This window comes from Artemia sp. Qi Xiang Cuo, chromosome 19 (assembly GCF_049724085.1).
Source record: "Artemia sp. Qi Xiang Cuo chromosome 19, ASM4972408v1, whole genome shotgun sequence".
NCBI classification, from domain to species: Eukaryota; Metazoa; Arthropoda; class Branchiopoda; order Anostraca; family Artemiidae; genus Artemia; species Artemia sp. Qi Xiang Cuo.
The window spans coordinates 34,368,304-34,393,395 of NC_142812.1; the positions used below are offsets into that span (position 1 = coordinate 34,368,304).

The following is a 25,092-nucleotide window of genomic DNA, read 5'->3' on the forward strand; positions in this document are numbered from 1 at the left end:
TTTACGCTACAGTTTTCTTTTAGTGCTTTCAAAAGAGCTATCTATTCTGATTAAACGGCCTTTATGATTCACGGGTTTGTGAATCAAAATTTTTTTAACTTTTAACGTAAAGACCGTGGTATTGACTAAGGGGAGAACCCCATCTTATACGTAATAAAATGTACTTAATAAAAAAAAAACAATAAAAAAAAACAAGTAATGCGGCTCAATAGTAAGACAAACCTTTATAAACGGAACTTTGATGTCGATAAATGTATTAAAAGAATGGTCTTATAACGCTGATTCTAAACCTATGAATTATATTAAGTTTAATATTACTCGTCAAAGGCTACGAGTCTGAAAAAATCTACCTGATTTTCTAAAGAGGGGGAAAACATCCCCTAAAAGTGAAAATTTTTTAATGAAAATCACACCGTCAGATTCAGCGTATCAGAAAACCCTATAACATAGGTTTCAAGCTCATATCTGCAAAAATCTGCAACTTTGTATTTTTTGCCAGAAGAAAAAAAAACGAATATAGAAGTTCGTTACGTAAGTTAATTTGTAAATTACGTCAGAACCAAATTTAGAGACAGCCATTTAGCAAAAGAAAAGTAAAATTTTTATGCAAATTTTGTTTACTTATTCAATGACGGCGAGCCAAAATGAAAGCTGCATTAACTAAAAAAAGATCAGAAATTAAATAAAAAAAACAAGTTTTTTAAACTGAAAGTAAGGAGCGACATTAAAACTTAAAACGAACAGAAATTATTCCGTATATGAAAGGGGCTGTCCCCTCCTCAACCCCTCACTCTTTACGCTAAAGTTTGACTCTGTCTCACAACTTTATTTTTTAAAACAATAAAAAACTTTGGCGTAAAGTGCGAGGGGTTGAGGAGGGGGCAGCCCCTTTCACATACGGAATAATTTCTGTTCGTTTTAAGTTTTAATGTCGCTCCTTACTTTCAGTTTAAAAAACTAGTTTTTTTATTTGATTTTTGCGATCTAAATTGATAGAGAACAGTGTAATACATGGATGTTAAAGCGAGAATTTGGGATTTGCCAAAGAATGAAAATCTACGAATCTGAAAAGCTACGAAACAAATGCGCTGTGGAAATTAGGGTTCAAACATTTGACTGTGACCCACACTAAGAATTTTGTCAACCCAGAAGCCGGCGCATCTACCCAACAAGTGGGAACAATGTGGGGTTCCGAAAAACGGAGAAATAAACAGCACCGAGGTACATCCTGCCTCCATCTGAAACCATATCTAGCGGAGTATATGTGTTGTGCAGTAGTGAGGTTAGAGGGCAGAGATCCTGTAAACACGATTCTAAATGGTATCAATAACTTCTCTGCGGCCAGCATTCTATAAGTTTTTCTGTATTTTCCATAATTGTGTTAATAACATATTACATTTTTATCATATTTTGTGTCTCATTAGGATTGAACGTCAAAGAAAAACAGGTTCTAATTAAATGAAGCACTTGAGTGGCGTATAATAGACAAGTACCTTTATTATTTTATTTTTTTTATTACAGGTCTCACGCGCCCATCACAACTGATGACATACCCCTAATCCTGCTAATTACATCCCTTTTTACTGTTATATCTTCTCTTGAACATTTCGAGAGAATGATTTTCCAGGATTGCCTCTGCTAGGAGGCAATTGCAAGTGGCGACGGATCGTCGGGAAAAACTCGCTTTCAAGTATTCCTGGGAGGGTGTACCCTGCGCAAAGTAGTCTTGTCTAGCTCTAATTTAACAAGTTGATCCCAAAGGCTTTGACCTGCCGGAACGAGCTTCGACAACTCCCCTGATGGGGACAATAGACGTATTTGTAAAACACCGACACAGGTTCCATGTCAAAACGATCGTAGATCGACTGCAGAGCTTTTCATCTGAGTTGCTAAACGCTGCTGTACGAGCTTTTCGATATTGGATACGTTGAAGAGGAGTGATGTGGCGAGTTGGAGGACGAGCAAAGAGAGGGTATGCATGGGCCGGGACGTGAGTAGTTTCGAAATGGTTTCGTCAGGGAGGAGGCTTTGGCACCTTAGGACAGCTCCTAGTTTCCTGGGTAGGAGGTTCTTACTTTTCTTAGGTGTTCAGCCCGCTTGAGATATGACGTGACATGAACCAGAACAAAGAGTACTGTACTCTTGGTATTACCTATCCATTGAATATGAAAACATGATGATGCTTTACAGTTTGCACCTTCAAAAATAGGAAATCTTTTGTTGTTGACTCACTGAAGCTGAAAAGCTATGCATCCGACCCCTCCCCCCATTTTTTCTAGATCAGCCTGAACCTCCTTATGAGTTTAGCTGGAACCTCCATCCTTGGTAATGAAGATCGTTATTGTCGTGTAATCAGCAAAGTGGTAGCGCCTTTTCACATGCCTATCCTATAAGTAAGTAACTAAATTTATTGCCCTAAAATTCACATGGAATTAAAACGGAGTATAACAGAGGAAAAAAGAAAAGAAAAGACACACTAGGGAACATCACCAAACATATTTGATGTACATTGGCAAAACCACTGGCACAGGATGGCTAGCAACGGGTTCGCTCTTCCCTTAGCGTTTTTCAAAAACTTCTCGGCGACACGGTTAACACAGACTATTGGATCGGATACACTATAATTACGCATAATATAAGAGTTACTCGTCCATGGTGGAAGTTTCATGAGCGCAAGTCGTTTATGAGCGCAAGATAAAGCGTTGGTCCAAGAATACTTCTTTGGGGTAGCCCTAATAGCACTGGATATTTGTTTTAAATGAAGCCATCAAGGATAACACGCAATGAACGGTGACAAGAAGTCAGAACGCCAAAAGCTCCTTGAAAGCTTTTCAAAAAGCTTCTTGGAAGTGAATTAAAATATTCACAAAAAAAAAAAAAATTATGACTTGTATTAGAATCACCTCAGAGAACACAATGAACAAGAAATATCAGGTACTAACAAACAAATTACATAAAATGAATAAGATTTTAAGCTATTTTTATAAACTGAGATTTTGTAAAATGAAATACTTGGTGTTAATGCTGCCTATTTCTATGCAATTTAATATATCAATAATGTACTACAATTTCCAATGAAAAGCCTCAGGGAAAATTCTAAAAATGTTAAGATGATTGTTTTAAATGAAATCAAAGTTTCCTTTCAAATTAATGTGCAAATTAATTAGCTTGTGAAAACTGCTCATCTCAGTGCATTCAGGCCCAAATATTTTCACTTATGGTGAAAATGGTTGAAGAATAGACTCGATTTTTATAGAAAAAGCCCGTGAAAATTATGCTAAATGTTACAAGGTATTATGCTACACATGTATTTTGTTTTCCCTTGGTATCCCGTTATGGGCACCCATCTTTCTCTTTCAAATAATAGTAAAGAGGACACAGCACAAGTTTAGAATGAAACACCAATTTAAGAGCTTTATTGTGATACAAAAATAATTAAAACGAATTCCATAGTATGCAAATCAGATCATTCTTTGTAATACAATACCACCCGTAATATCACTCCAAAAGAGACACTTGATATGTCATTACTTGCAATAAACCACAGACCAGGGGATCGAAAAGTTTAGGTTCCGCTCACGGATAAGTAATGTTACAGACATGTAACGTGCTTCATTTAAAAGCAAATTATTTTGCTTGATCCTATCTCCCAATACAGGCTATAAAGTAGCAAAAGATTTTATAGCCCATAAAATAAGTGTATATATATATAAATATAAATGTATATATATATATATATATATATATATATATATATATATATATATATATATATATATATATATATATATATATATATATATATATATATATATATATATATATATATATATATATATATATATATATATATATATATATATATATATATATATATATATATAGATATATATATATATATGCATATATATAGGATACCTTTTTGGTCGGATCTATTTCTTCTCCTAATTCAAGCTTCATTGTTTCCTGGACAGGATCAGGGCCGATTTCAGAGTCTGCAGCAAAAAGGATCCGACCCTCTACAAGGTCTGAAACAGGAAAAGTCTGACCAAATGTAATTTTCTGTGTCGTTGTCCCAGTTAGTTTGTACAAGGTTCCAAACTGAGGCTCTATCAGTAATGTATAGTTCTGTATTTCTTTCCTCAGATCATTAACTAGGCCATTGTCAAAACTTGGCAATATGATACTCTCACCTGCAATATGAAATGTGATACTATGTTTATAAGATGCATTACTTTATAAAACAGACAACGATCAAATTCAAAATAAACAACAAAAAGAGGGAGTTAGGAGAGTTATCTTTTTTTAGCAGCACAAAAATGTAAAAGTACAAAAAATATCAATCTCCAAATTAAGTGAGAAAGCGATTCAAGCAAGGAAATATATAGGGCCTTTGGATGTGGGCTCATTTGTAGAATTTTCGAGGTTTTTATGATTTTATCACAACTACCTATATTTTCTATATACATTGCCTTTTGTTAAAGTATTTTTTGAATCCTGAAGAACATTTCTGAAAAAAAGTCCTGGGAACAAGTGAAAAAAAAGTGAAGAAAACACCACAAGTAAAATGGGTACAGTTAAAACCGATGAAATCATTATATTCAGCATTAGTTCTATTTGTATAAGAGTCATTTAGTACGGCTTGGTATTTAATTTGTGTCAAAGGTAGCTGCATACATTTTTCCCGATGAAAGGGTCTTTATTTTTTATCCTTGTGGCTTATTGAATTAAATATTTTGACGATTTTACCTGCAAACTCACGAAGCAATAATCCACTTAAGACCAACTCTGTGGCATGCCCCAAAGTCTTTAAATTATTTTTAAAATCTTTTTCCTGGCTAATTTAAGTCATCTGGCCTTTCTCTTATCCCCTTTCGCAACATTTAGTAGAATCCAGAAGAATTGTTTTCAGAGCAAAGAGTAATCAAATTTGACACAGTCAAATGAAATTTGTTTATCGGATCTTTGAGATGGCACGTATCTAGGTTGAAGACTGGGTCCCAGCCTTCTGTGCCAAAAGGGGCTATGTAAAAAATCAAACACAGTATATGGGACATGCGTCAGTGAGTCCACTTTAGAAGTAATAATTGTTTCCAAAAAACTGTTTTTAACTTTTTCGCATGCTGACCAATAGTCTGCGTCGCGGAGGTACCAATCTCCTGATTCAATGCCTTCGACCGGGAGTGCGATGCGTGGTTGGGGGCAAATCATCCGACACTTATGCTAGAATAATTTCTAATTTAAATATAAATATCCTTATACACGAATAGGCCCGTGAATTTTCCATTATTGTTTCTACTCTGCTACCACTACTCAATCTAGCCACGAGCAACTCGGCTGCGGTAACCTTAAAGACGTTAAGGAACATCTTTTAAAATCTCACTACAGACTAATATAATATGTCTAGTCTTTCTCTTATGCACTTTCAGACTATACTTAGTACTAGCAGTCTAGATATGATATGATAATAATCACAGTAACATAGAAGATTTTTATCCGTCAGTGGACGTGTCCAAGCCACCCAGGTCACTCTTCCACAATTTTACATGCCGGTCTGGATGAAAGAAATTAAGTCTCCCAAATCTTAACTCTGATTAACACTTTTTCAAGCTTCATGTCCTAGACTTTTGAATACAATATAAAAATAATTAAGTAAGTGTATAACTGAGTGGCAACTGTTCCATAGTTACTTGTTAATAAACTCAATATTTTATAAGAGTAGTAAGCAAGTAAGTAAGTTTTGCTGCACAAACAGCCCTAGGGCTATAGCAATATAAAACAAAAAGGAAAACTCACATTTAAATAGTTGTCATTGCATAAACATAACATAAAAAATACATAACACTAACAAAGAGAAACACGGATCACAAAATTTATATTCCTGTACTTCATTGCCAACCTGTAAAAACGTCCTAAATTTCTAAAACTCGCAAAACATTCATTCCTGTTTACATTCACCAGCCATCTCTCATCAAACTTACACTTTCCATACACTTCATCTCTCAACTCATTCAGTTCTACACACTCTTACTATAAATGACCCACACTCTCATCCATACTTTCAAACATCGAGCAAAAGTAAGGACCATCTTCCCCTCTCCTCCTCCTTAAATACTTCCTTCTTTTGTCTGGAAATTAAATTAAAAAAACAAGTTTTTTAAACTGAAAGTAAGGAGCGACATTAAAACTTAAAACGAACAGAAATTATTCCGTATATGAAAAGGGGCTGTCCTCATCCTCAACGCCTTCGCTCTTTACGCTAAAGTTTTTTATTGTTTTAAAAAATAAAGTTGTGAGACAGAGTCAAACTTTAGCGTAAAGAGCGAGGCGTTGAGGAGGGGACAGTCCCTTTCATATACGGAATAATTTCTGTTCGTTTTAAGTTTTAATGTCGCTCCTTACCTTCAGTTTAAAAAACTTGTTTTTTTTATTTAATCTCTGATCGTTTTTAGTTAATGCAGCTTTTATTTTGGCTCGCTGTCATTGAATAAGTAAATAAAATTTGCATAAAAATTTTACTTTTCTTTTGCTAAATGGCTGTCTCTAAATTTGGTTCTGACGTAAATTACAAATTGACTGACGCAACAAAGTTCTATATTCTTCGTCTATTTTTCGTCTGGCAAAAATACAGAGCTGCATATTTTTGCAGAGACGAGCTTGAATCTACGTTATTGTGTTTTATGATACATTGAATTTGATGGTGTTATTTTCATTAAAATTCTTACACTTTTAGTGGATGTTTCCCCCCTCCGTAAAAAATCAGGTAAATTTTCTCAGGCTCGTAGCCTTTGATGAGTAATACTAAACTTAATAAAATTAATACATTTAGAATCAGCAGTATACGTCCATTCTTTTGATACATTTATTGAAATCAAAGTTCTGTTTTTAAAATTTTCGATTAGTATTGATCCGTATCGCTTGTTTTTTTTTATTGTTTTTTTTTTTATTACGTGTATGTTATTACGTATATGATTGGGTTATACCCTTATTAAATACCACACTCTTTACGTTAAAAGTTAAAAAAAATTTTATTCAAAAACCCCTTAATCACAACGGCCTTTTAATTATAATATAGATCTATTTTTACAGCACTAAAAAAAAAAAAACTGTCTCGTATACAGAATTATATTGAATATGGGGAGAACCCCCTAATATAATTGATAATTTATGTTAATTTTAATTTCTTTTTTTGATTCTGAATTTCATTTTAAAAAACTTGTTTTTTTTTTAAATTTTAGTTCGGATATTTTTTTAAATTATTATGTTAAAGAATTAGGCAAGACCTATACAGGTAACGTCAACCCACGACCAAACATATCCGGTCCTAGTCTAGAGAGGAAACCCCTCCTCCAGCCCCCCCCCCCACCAGAAAAAGAAATTTTCCTGAAAATGTGTTGAGATTGTACAATAAGCACTACAAAATTTAAGCAATGGGCAAAGTTCATAACATGCAGCCCTTACCCGGGGACCGGGGGGGGGTTAAGTTATCGTAAAAGACATATTTATTAAATTTTCGACTATGCTGAACAAAATGGCAATCTCGACATTTTAATTGGGTGATTTTGAGAAAAATATAAGCGTAGGAGGAGGCCTAGTTGCCCTCCATTTTTTTTGTTAAATTAAAGAGGGCAATATAACTTTTAATTTCCGTTCCAATAAGCCCTTCTAAGATATTCTAGGACCACTGGGTCAATACGATTACCCCTGGGAAAAAAAAACAAAAAAAAAACAAACAAACACGTAACCAACCACCCGTTCTAATTATTATTGCAAAAATTGGAAAATTATACATTTTATTATATAGAAGCTTAAAACCTCTAAAGACGGGTTCTCTGATACGCTGAATATGATGGTGTTATTTTCATTAAGGTTCTATAATTTTTAGCGGGTCTTTTCCCCTTTTTTCGAAAATCAGCCAAATTTTCTCTGGCGCGTACCTTTTGATGGGTAGGATTAAACTTGATGAAACTTATATATTTGAAATCAGAATTAAAATCTGATTCTTTTGATGTATCTATTGGTACCAAAATTCCGTTTTTTAGAGTGTCGGTTACCATTGAGCCGGGTCGCTCCTTACTTACAGTTCGTTACCACGAACTGTTTGATAATTTTTATTGAGTTATGAAAACAAGACACAGACTATGTAAGGTGTTATATCATTGATGCTACAACCATTTGAACCTAACTTTTTAAGGTAAACACTAGCATGAATTATTCTGACCAGCATCAGCAGTAATAAGCCCAACAATGAAAGCTCAGAAGGAGTATAAAATACCAGACAATGCGTCAGACAGTATGCAATCATACCCTCAAAATTACAGTTTAGACTAAACGAAAAGCTTTTATAAAGTTACTTTTATTCTACGAAAGATATAATAGAATACTAATGTGAATTTTACAGTCGTAAAATTGCACGCATTATTGTTTTAACATTTACCTTTTAGCAATAAAAAAAACAACAAAAAACAAGATACATTTAAGTACAGTGTATGCAACAATGCTTTTGAGCACAGAATAATGGACCTTCTTACTAGTGCTGGCGAGCAGGAACAAGTAATGATGAGTGAGGTGAATACGAGGTTTTTACAGCGGGTTAGAGCACGGGCTCTTAAAAGCTTTCATCAAGGGGGAGGGAGCGGTTAACAGTACACAACTTATGAGAAATATTTAGGGAGTTGGGGAGGGGAGTATACAAGAGGGGGGGAATTTAAAACGGCTTTTCAACTCTAGAAATGGCACTCAAAGGTACACTTTTTGAGTGTCATACGGCACTTTATGATGCTGTTATCAAATCAAATTCCTGAAAGCGAGTATATATAAAAATTAGTTTTCAACTGATCCCTTAAACACCTATCTATGGGATATTCCAATACCTATGATAAATATCCAGTGTAATATGAAAAATATTACGGCGGCTGAGAAGGGGAGTATAAAAGAGGGGGCTAATACACACCAGGTTTTGGGTTTCCAACCATGAAGATTTTGATGGTTCCCTGTTAATACTTCCCAGCCTTTCGACTCCAGAAATGACATCCAAGGTGTACTTTTCAAGGGTCATATCACAATTCATCATGGCATCCTAACGTCAAGTTTATAAGCAACACAAAAATAAAAAAATAGCTTTCAAATGAGCCCTTAAAAAGCTCTCCATGATGTTCTAGTGCCCCCCTAGCGGTGACAGATCAGGACTTCCCCCAAAAATGATTTTCCTTATTGCTCAAATTGAAAGGCTGTAATTCTCCCTTGTATGGGTTTTGACCATGGCAATTCCCATGGTTCAGTTTTCTTTCCCAGATGGGAAAGAAAAGATGGCATCAGATGATGCCATTTTCAAGTGGTTACAGGCTCTTTTTTGAAATTACTATAAAATCCGTTTTCATAATAACTTTTTACTGTCAAAACTTATCGAAATAATAGTTACACGGTATAATAGGAACACGGTAGATGGGGCATGCGTCAGGGAGTCCAGAGTAAAAGTAATCATTGTTTCCAAAGCCTCTCTGACATATGCAAAAACATAAATAAAATTATAATTTTACAGTCATAAAACTGCACTCATTATTGTTTCGACAATTTACCTTTTAGCAATAAAAACAACAAAAAAATATGACACATTTAAGGAGAGTGTATGCAACGAAGAAATTCACTAGCGGTGAAAAAAGAGACATCAGTGCTCCCTCACCCCAAAAAAGGGATTTTCCCTATTGTTCAAGCTGGGAGGCTGTAATTCTCCTTTATATGGGTTTTGACCATGGCGATCCCCATGGTTCAGTTTTCATTTCCATTTGATGCCATTTTTAAGTGGTTGCAGGCTGTTTTTGTAATTCCTATAAATTATTTTTTCATAATAACATTTTACTATCAAAACTTATCGAAATAATAGTTACAATTACTTAATCAACTACAAATGGTATTTTTCCGTCATTAGACAGTTTTTTTTCATAACTAACCTTTAAAATTTTGGTTACTTTGAGCCGTGGTTCGCTCTTTACTAGATTGCAGCTACCACTGCAACCGTGATAATTCAGTTGAGAAATTGAAGAGAATAAACTGCAAATATAAAAATGCCCATGTTAAAAGATTAACAAATATTTTACGTTGAGTATACATTCCAGCCTGCTTTCTAAGCATGTTAGGGCTTACCTTAAATGGAAGTCGTTTACAGTATTTAGTCTACCCCGGTCATTAGCTAAAATTACCTTATTAGAATAATTCGCACCAAGCCTATGCGTTAAGTCTTTGCAAAAACGCCCAAACCAAAATAAGCATACATATCTTGTCTATAAAGGGATTCACTTGCTGTTTATGGGCACTATTATTTCTTATTATCAGATTTTAATTATCACCGCAAATGACGAAGTTAACATGCCGGAAAAAAACGATTTATTTCTCCTTGTAGTATTGTGTAGGCCTTAATACCAGCTATAACACAAACACTTACTTATCTAAATAGTCTAGGCACCGATGGGAAGTTCTCCCACTACTCCTTGCTTTCCACTTTGAACAACGTTCAATTAAATCGGTCTAGTTGGAAACTGGGATTTGTAGTAGCGAATTTCATAGGCAGCGCGATAGCGCTGCCTAAGTAAAGAACGATGTGAGCACAATGTATTATTTTTTTTTTCTTGTTTCTTCTTCTTCTCCATACCCGGGCACTTCGTATCGAACGAGTAGTCGTAGAAACTTCGAAAAGGGCTCATTCGATTGGAAATTGGAATAGCTAGTGCCCTTTTTAATAGTCGAAAGTGATTGGAGAGCAACTAGCCCCCCCCCCCCACGCCCATCATTATGCCCTGGGGAGATATAAGGTTTTCATAGAAGGCGTTGTCCTAGAAACTTCAAAAAAGGCTCATTCGATTGGAAGTTCAAAGGGCGAATGCCCTTTTTAAATAGTCAAAAGTGATTGGAGGGCAACTAGCTCCTCCAGCCCATAATTTTTTTCCTCCATACCCGGGCACTTCGTATCGAAGGAGTTGTCGTAGAAACTTCGAAAAGGGCTCATTCGATTGGAAATTGGAGTGGCTAGTGCCCTTTTTAATAGTCGAAAGTGATTGGAGGGCAACAAACCGCCCCGCGCCCATCGTTCCCCCAAACACACCCAATCAAAATTTTGAGATAGCCATTTTGTTCAGCGTAGTTGATTTCCAGATAGAAAATATGTTTATGAGGAGGACACTCCCCCACAACCCTCGGGGTAAGGGTTTTAAGTTATGCCCTGAGGACATATAAGAGTGTTGGCACAATGCATCATTTATTATTTTTTTTCCTTTAGAGCAGGGCACTTCGCATCGAAGAAGTTGTCGTAGAAACTTCCAAAAAGGGCTCATTCAATTGGAAATTGGAGTGGCTTGGGCCCTTTTTAATAGAACCCCCACGCCCATCATTCCCCCAAACACATCTAATCGAAATTTTGAGATAGCCATTTTGTTCAGCGTAGTTGATTCCCACATAGAAAATATGTTTTTGAGGAGGACATTCCCCCATAACCCTCGGGGCAAGGGTTTTAAGTTATGCCCTGGGGCCATATGAGGTTTTTATAGAAGGCGTTGTCATAGAAACGTCAAAAAAGGCTCATTCGATTGGAAATTCAAAGGTCTAGTGCCCTTTTTAATAGTCGAAAGTGATTGGAGGGCAACTAGCCCCCTCCCCACGCCCATCATTCCCCCAAACACATCCAATCAAAATTGAGATAGAAATTTTGTTCAGCGTAGTTGATTTCCAGATAGAAAATGTTTTTGAGGAGGACACTCCCCAAAACCATCGGGGCAAGGGTTTTAATCTATGCCCCGAGGGAATATAAGAACGATGTTGGCACAATGTATTATTTATTATTTTTTTCTTTTAGAGCAGGGCACTTCGTATCGAAGAAGTTGTCGTAGAAACTTCGAAAAGGGCTCATTCAATTGGAAATTGGAGTGGCTTGTGCCCTTTTTAATAGTTAAAGATGATTGGAAGGCAACTAATACCCCTTCCACGCCCACCATTTCCCGAAACACATCCAATCAAAATTTTGAGATAGCCATTATGTTCAACGTAGTTGATTTCCAGATAGAATTATGTTTTTGAGGAGGACACTCCCTTTGACACTCCCCACAGCCTTCAGGGCAAGGGTTGTAAGTTATGCCCTGGGGGCATAAAAGGTTTTTATAGAAGGTGTTGTCGTAGAAACTTCAAAAAAGGTTTCATTCGATTGGAAATTCAAAGGGCTAGTGCCCTTTTTAATAGTCGAAAGTGATTGGAGGGCAACTAGCCCTCCCACGCCCATCCTTCTCCTAAACACACCCAATCAAAATTGTGAGATAGCCATTTTGTTCAGCGTAGTTGATTTCCAGATAGAATTATGTTTTTGAGGAGGACACTCCCCCACAGCCTTCAGGGCAAGGGTGGTAAGTTATGCCCTGTGGGCATAAGAGGTTTTTATAGAAGGTGTTGTCGTAGAAACTTCAAAAAGGGTTCATTCGATTGGAAATTCAAAGGGCTAGTACCCTTTTTAATAGTCGAAAGTGATTGGAGGGCAACTAGCCCCCCCCCCGCCCATCATTCCCCCAAACACATCCAATCAAAATTTTGAGATAGCCATTTTGTTCAGCGTAGTTGATTTCCAGATAGAAATTATTTTTTTGAGGAGGACACTCCCCCTCAGCCATCAGGCCAAGGGTTTTAAGTTAGGTCATGGGGGCATATAACGTTTTTATAGAAAGGGCTGTCGTACAAACTTCAAACAGAGTTCGTTCAATTGGAAATTCAAAGGGCTAGTGCCCTTTTTAATAGTCGAAAGTGATTGGAGGGCAACTAACCCCCCTCTCACGCCCACCTTTTCCCCAAATTGCATCCAAGAAAAATTTTGAGATAGTCATTTTATTTAACGTAGTTTAAGTTCTTAGGTCTTTGAGGATGACAGCCCCCTCACAGCCCTCAGAACAAAGGTTGTAAGTTATACCCTGGGGGCATTTAAAGGTTTATAGAACGCGTAGTCGTTCTATAAACGTTCTATAAGCAGATAGCCATTTTGTTCAGTGTTGTCGATTTCCAGATAGAAATTATGTTTTTAAGGAGGACACTCCCCCACAGCCCTCAAGGCAAGGGTTGTAAGTTATGTCCCGGGGGCATACAAGGTTTTCATAGAACGCGTCGTCGTAGAAACTTCAAAAAGGGCTCATTCGATTGAAAATTGAAATGGCTAGTGTTTTTAATAGTTTTTAATAGTCGAAAGTGACTGGAAGGCAACTAACACCCCTTCCACGCCCACCATTTCCCCAAACATATCCAATCAAAATTTTTAGATAGCCATTGTATTCCAAGCAGTTTAAAGTTCAGGAAATTATACCTTTCCTGAGCAGGACACTCCCCACAGTCTTCAGGGCAAGGGTTATAAGTTATGCCCTGGGGCATATAAGGTTTTATTGAAATCTTTGTCGTAGAAACTTGAAACGGCTCATTCGATTGGAAATTCAAAGGGCTAGCACCCTTTTTAATAGTCGAAAGTGATTTGGGGGCAACTAACCCCTCTCTCACGCTCACGTTTTCCCAAACACATCCAATCAAAATTTTTAGATAGCAATTTCGACCAACGCAGTTGAAAGTTCTGGAATTTAGGACTTTCAGGATGACAACCCATCCCCCCTCCCACAACCCTCAGGGCAAGGGTTGTAAGTTATGCCCTGGGAGCATGTAAGGTTTTTATAGAAACCGATGTTGTAAAAACATCAAAAAGGGCTCATTCTATTGAATTGAAAGGGCTAGTGCCCTTTTAATAGTCGAAAGTGATTGAAGGGCAACTAACCCCCCTCTCACGCCCACCATTTCCCCAAAAATATCCAATCAAAATTTTAAGATATCCATTTTGTTCAACGTAGTCGAAAGTTCTGGAACTTAGGTCTTTTAGGATGATAACCCCATCAGAGCCCTCAGTGCAAGGGTTGTAATTTATACCTTGGGGTTATATAAGGTTTATATAGAAGGTTGTTGTAGAAATTTCAAAAAGGGCTCATTTGATTGGAAATTGAATTGCCTTTTTTAATAGTCGAAAATGAGTGAAGAGTGATTAACCCCACTCTCACGCCCTCCATTTCCCCAAACACATTCAATCAAAGTTTAGAGATAGCCATTTTGTTCAACGTAGTTGAAAGTTCTGGAAATTATGTATTTAAGGATGACAAACCCCCCAGAGTCCCCAGGGCAAAGGTTGTAAGTTATGCCCTGGGGGCGTATTAGGTTTTTAATGATAGAGTTGTAATAAAACTTCAAAAGGTGATAATTCAATTGGAAATTGGTGGGCTAGTGCCCTTTTCAATAGTTGAAAGTGATTGGAGGGTAACTAACCCCCCCCCCCTCTAACGCCCACCGTTCCCCCAAACACATCCAATCAAAATTTTCAGAGAGCCATTTTGTTCAACGTAGTAGAAAGTTCTGGAAATTAGGTCTTTGAGGATGATAACCCCCCAAGCCCTCAGGGCGAGGGTTGTAAGTTATGCCCTGGGGGCATATAAGGTTTTTATTGAAAGCGTTGTCGTAGAAACTTCAAAAGGACTCATTTGATTGGAAATTGAAAGGGCTAGTGCCTTTTTTAATAGTTGAAAGTGATTGGAGAAAGACTAACGCCCCTCTCACTCCAATCAAAATTTTTAGATTTTTGCCATTTTGTTTAACGTAGTTAAAAGTTCTGGAAATTAGGTCTAAGAGGATGACAGCCACCCTCACAGCCCTTAGGGTAAGGGCTGTAATTTATGCCCTGGAGGCATATAAGGTGTTTATAGGAAGTGTCGTCGTAAAGATAAAAAGGGCTCATTTGATCAGAAATCTAAAGGCCTAGGGCCCTTTTGCATAGTCCAAAGTCATTAGAAGACTGGAAATGTTTATACTAAACATTGAAATAAATATGATGTATTATTTTTTTGTTGTTGTTGTTGTTTTGCCAAGGGCACTTCGTATCGAAAGAGTTGTCATAGGTACTTCGAAAAAGGCTCATTCGATTTACAATAGAAAGGGCTGATGCCCTTTTTAATAGTTTAAAGTGATTGGAGGGGAACTAATCCCCCAATCACACCCAACCTCCCATTTGACTTTATGTTTATAAACTAAATGTTGCCATAAGATTAAATCAAAATGCACTGTTTTAATGCTAATTCCCAATAAGGTATCTCAGCAGTATCCCAAGAACGACTGAGGGTATTATGTTCAAATTTTTGGGGCTGTTTCTGCTCTTAAAATTTAGCCAAATCAGAATAGCGTAAGTGCATCCAAGCTATCAAAGAAAGTAAACAGATTTTTTTTGCGAATGGTATCAAGTTTTTCATTTCAGGTCAACTAGAGGAGGTATGAAACTAAATTAAACACTACTATTTGTGCCCTGATTATTAAGAGGGTGTTTGTTGTTAAAAATTGCTGAAAATTTTTCTCCAGCATACAAATATCATGCCAAAATATAAATCCTTACAAAAACGAAAGGATTTAAAGTATTATTTTCTTTTTCTCTGAAAGACTATGTCAATCAATATAAAACGATCAGAAATTAATTAAAAAAAACTTTTTCCACAATATGAGTTTTTCAAAGAAAAGTAAAGAACTCCATTAAACCAAAAATGAGCAAAAATAAAACAAAATAATCTACCAAGCGTGAAACTACCACAAATCAGCATCGATAAATAAATGAAACCTAAAACGAACAGAAAATACAATAAATCACCGATTCAAACTCAAAACAAGCAGAAATTTACATAAGTTGGGCTCAAAGCCCCTATGGCTTCCCAAGGCCAGAACATAATTTGCACTTTACTGAAAAAAATACAAATGAATGTGCATTGTCAGTTTAATATACATTCACTGATATTTACTAATCAAAATGTTAAGATTATTTGATCTATTAAAGTTTTAAAATTAAAAATATTTATATTTTTTCAGTAAACTGCAAATTGTGTTCTGGCCTTGGGAAGGCACAGGGGTTTTGAGCCCAACTTATGTTAATTTTTGGTCGTTTTGAGTTTGACTCGGTTATTTATTGTAATTTCTGTTCGTTTTAGGTTTCATTTATTTGTCGATTCTGATTTGTGGTAGTTTCACGCTTGGTAGATTATTTGATTTTATTTTTGCTCATGTTTTGTTTAATGGAGTTCTTTACTTTTCTTTGAAAAACTTATTTTGTGGAAAAAGTTCTTTTTAATTAATACTAAAAGCGTCGACAGTTTCCGGGAGCCTATATTTTTTTAAGGACACAGAAATTCCTTAAAGGATATTACCCTCAATGAAATTCTATAGTTAGAACTACGGCTTTTGATTTTGATTGTGCTATCGCCCATATGATCTTAGAAATAACTGAATGTCGGAAAATGAAATAAAAGAATGTCGGAAAATGAAAAGTAGCTAAAATGCGAACTAACCTTCAAGAATTTGCAAACTATGCCCAATATTGGCGTCCTGCAGAGCGGCCGCTGATTGTATATGATGGCTGTCACTAGCAGGGAAAATAATGAAGAGGATACGGTTAACAGCATCAATCTCGCCGTCCGATACGGTGATTTCAAATGAATCATCCAAATTAGAGGAACCATCGTGTTGATAAAGTAAAGTGCTGTCAGCCAGCTCATCATAGACTATAAAGTCACCTGAGTAGACAAATTAGTTACCACCTGACTTCGGAATTCACTACCATAAAATCATCAACTGAGAGTAAAATTATTATCCTAGCTAAAAATTGATTTCGAGAAATTAGACTTGGATTATTCTTAGAGTACGGGACAGCTAAACTCTCGTATATTGCAGAAAACTGAAATAGAAACCAAATTTAGGCAATTGAATCAGGTCACAGCAAAACCTTATTCTGAACTCAGTTTTGACCAGGGGCGTAGCTAGGATTTCAGCACCCTGGGACTATACCAGCTCCCCCCCACCATTATTACCGAAAAATAAGTAAATCATAGTATTGTCGGAAAAACTCTCCGTTTGGCACCTCTTCAGAGGCTGCATCTGGGTACAGTCTTCCTTCCTTGCCCTCCTAGCTACACCACTAGTTTTGACCCAGAGAAAAAAAAACGCGAAAACTTTACTTTCAGTGGACAAAATGCAAGATTTAGAATGGAAAGAAAGTGAAAGAATAGACTATAAAAATTTCTTATAGCAAATAATAATAAAATTTGACACAGTCATATGACATTTATGGAAAGGATTTTTGAGGAGGCACGTATCGAGGTCGGATACTGAGTCCCAATTATCCGTGAAATTTTGTGACTATTCAAGAGCGGATCCTGGATTTTTGTTCGGGGGAGGGCTTACTAATTTTCAACTCGGTTTTCGACTAATTTTTACTAAGGTTTTACTAATTTTCGCCTAATTTTCGACTCGATCAAAAATTTAGGGGGGGGGGGTTCAAACCGGGTAACCCCCCCCCCCTGGATACGGCCTTGTGACTATTCTATCATTTTTTCCAATTTCCATAGTTTGCATATTATCAAATGTTTCGAAAATCTACTCCCGTGAAACATTTTTGCTTATGCATCTGATCCTAAGCCACAAAGAGGTTTATATCAAGACTCAACGCGGCAGGTTGAGTATGCATCAGTGAGTCCAGAGTAAAAGTAATAGTTCTTTCTAAAGCCTCTCTGCCACATGCAAAATATAAAAGCAACATCAAGTAAACAAAAACAGGGAATTTATCAAAAACAGTGAAGTTTGTTTAAACTTTAAATGAATATTTTGGCTCAGCAAGCTAGCCGTCCTCAGCAAGTCGCATATATAAATAAAATAAGATTTATATATAACGTAATATTTAAAAATAAAATTAAAATTAAGACAGTCCCAGAATCATTACTTCAGCGAAGTTCAATCAGGACTTAAGTCCTGATATTAGTAGAATGGGGGTGCTACTCCGGTACGTACACCAAATATGGGCATAGAGTCATTAGGGAGAACACGTGGTAATGTCAGTTCCCGTACGTACACCAAATATGGGCATAGAGTCCCTGGGGAGAACACGTGGTAATGTCAGTCCCGTAAGTACACCAAATATGGGCATAGAGTCCCTAGGGAGAACACGTGGTAATGTCAGTCCCGTACGTACACCAAATAAGGGCATAGAGTCCCTGGGGAGAACACATGGTTAATGGGGTCAATGACCTATTTTTCCCAAGGTCGATTTATTTGTTGTTGTAAGTGCACGCTCTCATCGAATGTTATGATTTAGAAATAGTATTTTTTATTGTTATTGTTTTGGACATGTACATGCTCGAGGCGAATGTCAAGGTGTCCAGAAATAGTTTTTGTTGTTGTTGTTGTTCTCGCCAAATGTTATGAGTCTACCGGAAACAGTTGGATCACATGTTTCCTTCTCAGCCAATCAGTGAGTCAGATACATACTCCATCTCAGACAAAAAGAGGGCTTTTTACATATGGTTTTACCCGTTACATACAAAATAGCCCATGAGATTTTGTATATAACGGGCATGCAATGGGATTCAATTATCAGAAAGTATTTTGACATAGTTGATATAACAATGGATAAATTTAACTCTTTAGAAGTCTTGGCAGCCGCAATTAGCAATGTAAGTGCATTTTTATTTTCAAACGAATTTTCCTTGGACATCCTCCAGTATATTCAGCTAAAACGTAAATATATTCCTTTACCCCAAACCCCCCCCCCAAACCTTACAAACATCATTAAAATCAATGGAAAAACATAAAATATATTCTTTTTACCATAACCCCCCCCCCACCATTGTTTTACAATCCCAAATTCTCGCAAAAAGAAATACCATTTCGTTAAATTCCTTCCTTCTATATTTCCAGCTAAAGCGATCACTGACTTCTGTCAATTTATAATGAAAATGCCGCTCTGTTTTGACACAAGGCTCTAGGCGAGGTTAAAATTAGCTGTCACCCTTTTCCTATGTGTTTACGAACGCAGCAGCCAAAGTCAAAAGGAACTGTTTCTCCTTCAAAATTAAATACATAAAATATTTTCTTTTACCCTCAAAACCTACCCCCCCCCTCACCGTTTTACAACAAAACTCTCGCAAAAAGAAATACCATTTCGTTAAATTTATGCAATTTTAAGTGTTATATATCCTAGCTAAAAACGACCATTGACTTCTGTTAATTTTTAATGAAAATGCCGCTCTGTTTTGACATAATGCGCTAGCGCGATGCCTACTATTAGCTGTCACCCTTTTTAAAGCACTTTCTGTAAAAGGTTTCACAGATAAAAATGGGATGTTCTTCTCTTGTAAAATTAAAACGCTTTCCTGCAGACACTTGCACTTTATTAATCTCAGTCATATACAATCTCTTTTTGGAGAACTGGTGAAATCTATTTATTTTCAAATTAAGATCAAACATTATAATGAGGACATTGGCGAAAGGGGGAGGGGGCCATGCCTCAATTCTATCGCCATCATTTTAAAATGAAAAACAAAACTGTTTCTTCGCGTTTGGGCAGTAAGAGGGGTGATTCGTTGTGTAGATATGTATATCCTTTGACAAGAAAACTAATGTGTAAATATATGCGTTGCGTCTATAGGCATGTTTTTAATTTTTTTCAGGCTTTCTTTCGATAAAGTTTCTTTTATATTCCCAGGAGGGGTGTGTGAAAACTATGCTTTTTAACTTTGATATGCAAGGCTAGAAAGAAAAGTCTTTAGGAGTTGCATGAAGCTTATATTATGCGTAAATTGAATAGCATTTTAACCTATGTTTGCAAAATATAGGCCTACAGGTCGATGGGTTAACGATCTAATTTAAAGCCTATAGACCGGAAAATTTAATATTTTTCTAAATGGTAAAATTAGAAACAATGATTCCTATCCTATGACTATAGACTACTGATTGTCTAATAAAAACGTTTGATTTCTAAGCATAATAAATTTTTCGCGAAATTTTTACTTTTTGCTTTACTGAAAAGAGATAAATTACATGGATGAGGGTACTAACTTTCTTTCTGTAAAAAAGAGGTAAATTATTTTGATACTAATTTTTTCTCTTCTTTTTAAGGCCAATTATGAAGAATGCGTGCCCCCTCCTTCCAAGAAAGCCAGAGAGGGTGAGGCAGCCCCAGCACTGCCAGCCCCCATACAGTCCGGTCAAAAACCGAAAAGAGAATGGGCGGCTTCTTATAATATGGTGAACCCTGCCGGCTCATCTATGCAATCCCATAACATCGCAGTCCAATTTGTACAAGAATGTAACGCCACCGGTCCCTCCACCCTCCAACACGCACTACCTGGTCCTTCGGGCACCCAAGTGCAGCCGGGATATGCAAATGTAAGCATTTTTTCCTACCTATCTATTTCTTCCAATGTTTTTTTCTTTTTCAATCCCAATATAAACATATCTCAGCGGGATCTTAACCCCTCACCCCCCAACCATTGTTTTAAATTTCTATCCCTCGGAGATATCTAAATGTAATTTTTTTCAAAGAAACCACTCTTTTCTAATCTTTGCTATCGCTTTGATATTTCATAAGCGAATATTTTTATGTAATTTTTATTAATAATCACTGCCTTTGAAACTCAAAATGCAATTTTTTCTAATTTTTGCTATTTTCTATGCATTCTCTCTATCTCATCGTCGATATCTCATAAGCGACTATTTTTCATGGGTAATTTCTATTCAATTAATGCTCACCATTTGAAACTCTAAATCCCCTATTTTTTACAATTGAATATCACAAAGTTTTATGAGAAGGAACTGCGAGATTATTCACATTTATCTATTTGTCACATATGGACCCCGTAATTTGTGCAAGGATATTTTAAAATAGCTTTCAATCTTACAAGGCCTTGCCAATATTTTAGTGATGGGGAAATATTGTTAACGATATACTGATTTAACGGTTTACAGCATTTAAGTGTACTGTTTTCTCGTCTGAAGTTTAGTCTTGGAAATCGGAACACTCGCGCGGCGGCTTACAATAATTGTGAGCTAATGAAGAGTTCACCGAACCTGTAGAACGGAATTAGAGAAAAACTTGGACTTATGCAGTCTAAGCGAATATTTCAATTTTTGGTGGACAGTATGTAAAGGGCCGGGGGCCACGGGGGGGACCGGGACCTGCTGGGGGGCGCGGTTAGGGACGTACCGGGTGATGCGCCACGGGTCAGGGAAGTGCCACAGGGATGCGCCACGAGTCAAGGAAGCGTTGGGGGAAGCGCCGCGGGTCAGGGAAGCGCTGTGGTGCAAGGTTAGGGAGGCGCTGGTGAAAGCGACAAAAATTTTTTTTTTAACACTTTGAAAATAAATGACCAGATTGTCGCCTTCCATGTAAAGTGGCATTTTAGATTGTATTTATCTTATATTAAGTTGGATTTTCTTTCAGTTGAATTAACCAAATGTTATTAAGCAATAATAATCCAAATTTTAAAAACAGTAGGACTGATTTGAACACTGAAAATAAGCTATTTTTTCATTTATAGATTGCATTGGTCCCCTACTCTCCGTCTAGTGAAGAAGAGGAAGAACCAATTCTAACACCGCCACTGGAGTTTCAAGACAATTTACTATGGGACGATAGCATTGAAGTACCTTTTAATATTGACGAGTTTTTAGATGATTTTTTAACTAATTTAGATAGTAGCACAGTTGAACAGGGGGACTTACCTTTGCTAAGTCAAAAAACTTTGAAATTTTTAGACTATTTTCCCGGGGAATTAACCGGGAACCCACCACCCTCCGAAACCCAAACGACTCCACTTCGAACAACTGAAGTGGAGCAAGCCCCAGCTATTGTTGAAAACCTGGGGGGAGGGGGTAATACCCCCGCGGGGGCGGGGGGTAAACCATTCCCAGACTTTCAGCTATCCAACAGAATTTTAAATAATAGAGTTGTTGTCACTGCACCGTGTGGTGATCCTTGTAATTCACTTCGGGGGGGAAATTTTGTTTTTGACCCTGTATAAATTGTGCATGCATATGTAAACAAAGTTCGTGCACTACTGGAGAACCAAATTCAGTTATGGGGGAGGGATTCAATTAAGGTCTCCATTGTTTTAAAGGTTTTTTATTTGAATATGGGAAAAAGTGAGGTTTACTATCATTTTATACATTCCGAGATGCGCTTGGTTTATTCGAATTTGGAAAATTTTGGGGGTGTTTTCATGGATTTGGTCGATCAAATTATAACGCATCTTGAGAACTTTAATGAAAATGGGAGTGGCTCTCTAGTTCTTTTTGTTGAAAATTTAAGTGTCAATATTTGTAAATTTAAGAAAGATTTTATTTTAAGAGGGGGGGCCGGTGGGGCGGGGCCAAGGGCAGTAGTTTTAAATTATAATCCAGATCTAGTAGGTTGTCAAGGTGTCCAGCGGATCTGTTTTGAAACCGGTCAAATGTATTTCCGATATGCTTTCCTCATCTCAGCATTTGAGCTTCTAGCTCAGGATGCTACCAAAACGAATTTAGACGTTTGGGCTATGCATGGGAAGGAAGGGTCCGTTTTCCCAGTTGTAGATTTTTCGTGTTTAGAGGGGAAATACCCAGTAACGCTTCGATCCATTGACATTTTTGAAAGGGCTAATGCCCATTTAAAGATTGGCGTTACTGTGGTACAATACGAAACAGAATTTAAAGATAGGACACGCTCAAAGAAGAAGGGAGTGCTCGTCCCCATACGGACTCCCTCAGGAGGTGGGTACACACTCTGGGTTTGGTTATAATGCACGCCGCCTCGTGACCCAACTGTCCTTGGCCATTTAAATATTCACACTCTCATCCGGCGAGGTCGGAGGTAGGGTAAGCATCAGGGGCAATGTTTCTACTGTCTACAATGTCTCTCGCAATTCCGTAGTGATATAAAACTATGGGATCATATGAAGCATTGTAGCCGGCACGGCTACCAGACAGTGGAAACGGTTTCAGGGGATAGGGCCATTTTACGTGTCCAAAATTTTCAGAACACACTTCTCCAGTGCAACAAAATATCTCTGTACAGTGAAGCTAAGCTGGTTGAGATTAATGACCCCCAATATCAAAACCGAGTCAATTAAAATCAGGCCATTGCAGTGTTCTATGCTCACGCGCAAAGAGATAATTCTAACACCATACAGGTGTTAGAAATAGTAGAAACATTGGATGAGAGGGATTGCATTGACAAGGCATTGATTAAACTAAGAGGAACGGTTAATGGTGCTATGTCTCGCTTGAAAAATACGCTTTATCAACTGGTGCTGTCTGCAGAGGATCGTCTCGCGATTAAAAATCAAAAAATATGTTGGGTATGTCAGGGGGATTTTGTAGTGGTGGATAAGGGGGCTAAAGGGAAAAGAGGGGGGAGGGGGAAAGTTAGAGATTATAATCACTTGTGGCTGGAAATATCCGCGGGGGGTAGTAATTGGAGGCAGCGAGTGTATAAATCGTTTTATGTTACCGTGAGCCGGCAGTTTTTTATCACCGTTTTTATTGATAACTCCAAGAATGACTTCAAAACGGATTGGAACAACACGGGAACGTCGTTATAGGGAGGGAGGGGGAGTAGATGGTCCATGGGTAAATAGTTCATTTACCTACAACATAATTCCCAAATCAGCTGAGAAGTTGCTGCTTCTCGAACTGAAATGGCAGGCAGTGGATAATGGGCATATGTGCTGGAATAAAATCATGTTTTTAGATTCTTTTTGTTTTTTCCCCAAGGTATTGAGTCAATTGATTAAAGTGCAAAAAAGCGACAATTTTGGTAGCTTTCCCTTGCTTAGAGAACCCTGTCCAGACGGTGAAATGTATGGCCTGTTGACCTGCAAAGGTATATATGCAAACAACTATTACTGCTCTGACACTCGCCTAAACGAGGTAAATCTACTTCCCATGGAAGCTTTTCACAATTCACTCACCAACATTGACTGCAGAGCCGAGGAGTATGAGTTTGCCAAGAAGGTGTGGTCCAAGGGGGGTTGTAAAAATGGGTGGGATTATTGTAGACTGTACTTGGCCAGTGACGTTCTAACTCTGTTGCATATAGTCTGTAGGAACACAGACCCGATCTATTCAGAGTTCGGGTTAGATACAGGTTCTTATTTTGCCACACCCCATTTAGTGATGTATTTAATTTTAAAAATTAGCTGGGAGTAAATTGGCCTAATCACCGACATAGATCAGCACCTTTTGGTAGAGCGTTAAATGTGGGAGGGGTATGCTTTTCATGGGGACTGCGTCTTATCAACCGATCCGAGTGGACAAAGCACTGGTGCAAAGTTAAATGCAGTGTTCTTGGACATGAACTCGTTGTACCCCTCGGCAAGGTCCAACGACTCTGTGCAATAGCAGGGATATGAAGATCCGCAGAGATTTGGAGAAGTCTCCAACATGAAACTCGTTGAGTAACTTGTGCTCCAATAAAGGCTCTTTAACATAGATAGTTACGTTTTACTGTTGAGTTACAGTATAGAAACATAGGTTACTTTCTCCTGCATTGCTCTAACGGTGAAAAGGGGACTAGCTGAGACCCTACAATCGGTCAGTATTTGAGGATATGGGGATGCACTGGACTCCCTCCAAACAGACACTGATTGCTGATTTGGACCCTAAAGAGAATATCACTGTTCACCATGAGTTTTGGCATTGGTTGGTGAGCACCGTCTTAAAAATCACTAAAATACGCAGGGTCCTACAGTTCAATCAGTGACCCTATTTGAAAACGTTTATCGACACCTGTGTCGATAAACGCTCTAGGGCCAATTTAACGGTGGAGAAGGAAATGTATAAGCTCATCCTAAATTCAGCGTTTGGCAAAATGTGTTAAAGCGTACGTAATAGATCTCGCTGCGACGTTGTGACTGACCTTCTAGAGTAGTACACGAACTATTGCCGACCCCAATTTGACATCGTTCACGAGCACAGAGACTGGCATGGTTCTTCTACACAGGCGAAAGCAAAATGTAGTTCTGAACAAGAATATTGCAGGCGGCAGTTCAGTACTGGAAATTTAAAAAAAGCTCATGTTGTCGTTCTTTTACAATGTGTGCAAGGGGCAATGGCCACGGGAGGGGGAGGCTCAAGTTTACTATGGTGATACAGATTCTCTGCTGTTAAAGGTAAATGGGACTGAATTGGATTTATTGGGTGATTTGCAAAATGGGGTGCACATCAGCTCGCGGATGGATTTCACCAACTGGAATC

At 37.5% G+C, this 25,092-nt stretch overlaps 1 protein-coding gene across 1 annotated transcript in view; it reads right to left on the minus strand.

The window, feature by feature from the left end:
* The window catches only part of LOC148940768 (extracellular matrix organizing protein FRAS1-like), a 194,938-nt gene that overhangs the window by 155,347 nt on the left and 14,499 nt on the right, over positions 1 to 25,092 (minus strand). Inside the window, exons 2-3 of the mRNA XM_089105070.1 lie at positions 16,377 to 16,601; positions 3,919 to 4,193 (exon numbers count right to left, since the gene is read on the minus strand). Coding sequence (XP_088961196.1) covers positions 3,919 to 4,193; positions 16,377 to 16,601 — 500 coding nt within the window. The remainder of the gene's footprint in view (positions 1 to 3,918; positions 4,194 to 16,376; positions 16,602 to 25,092) is intronic.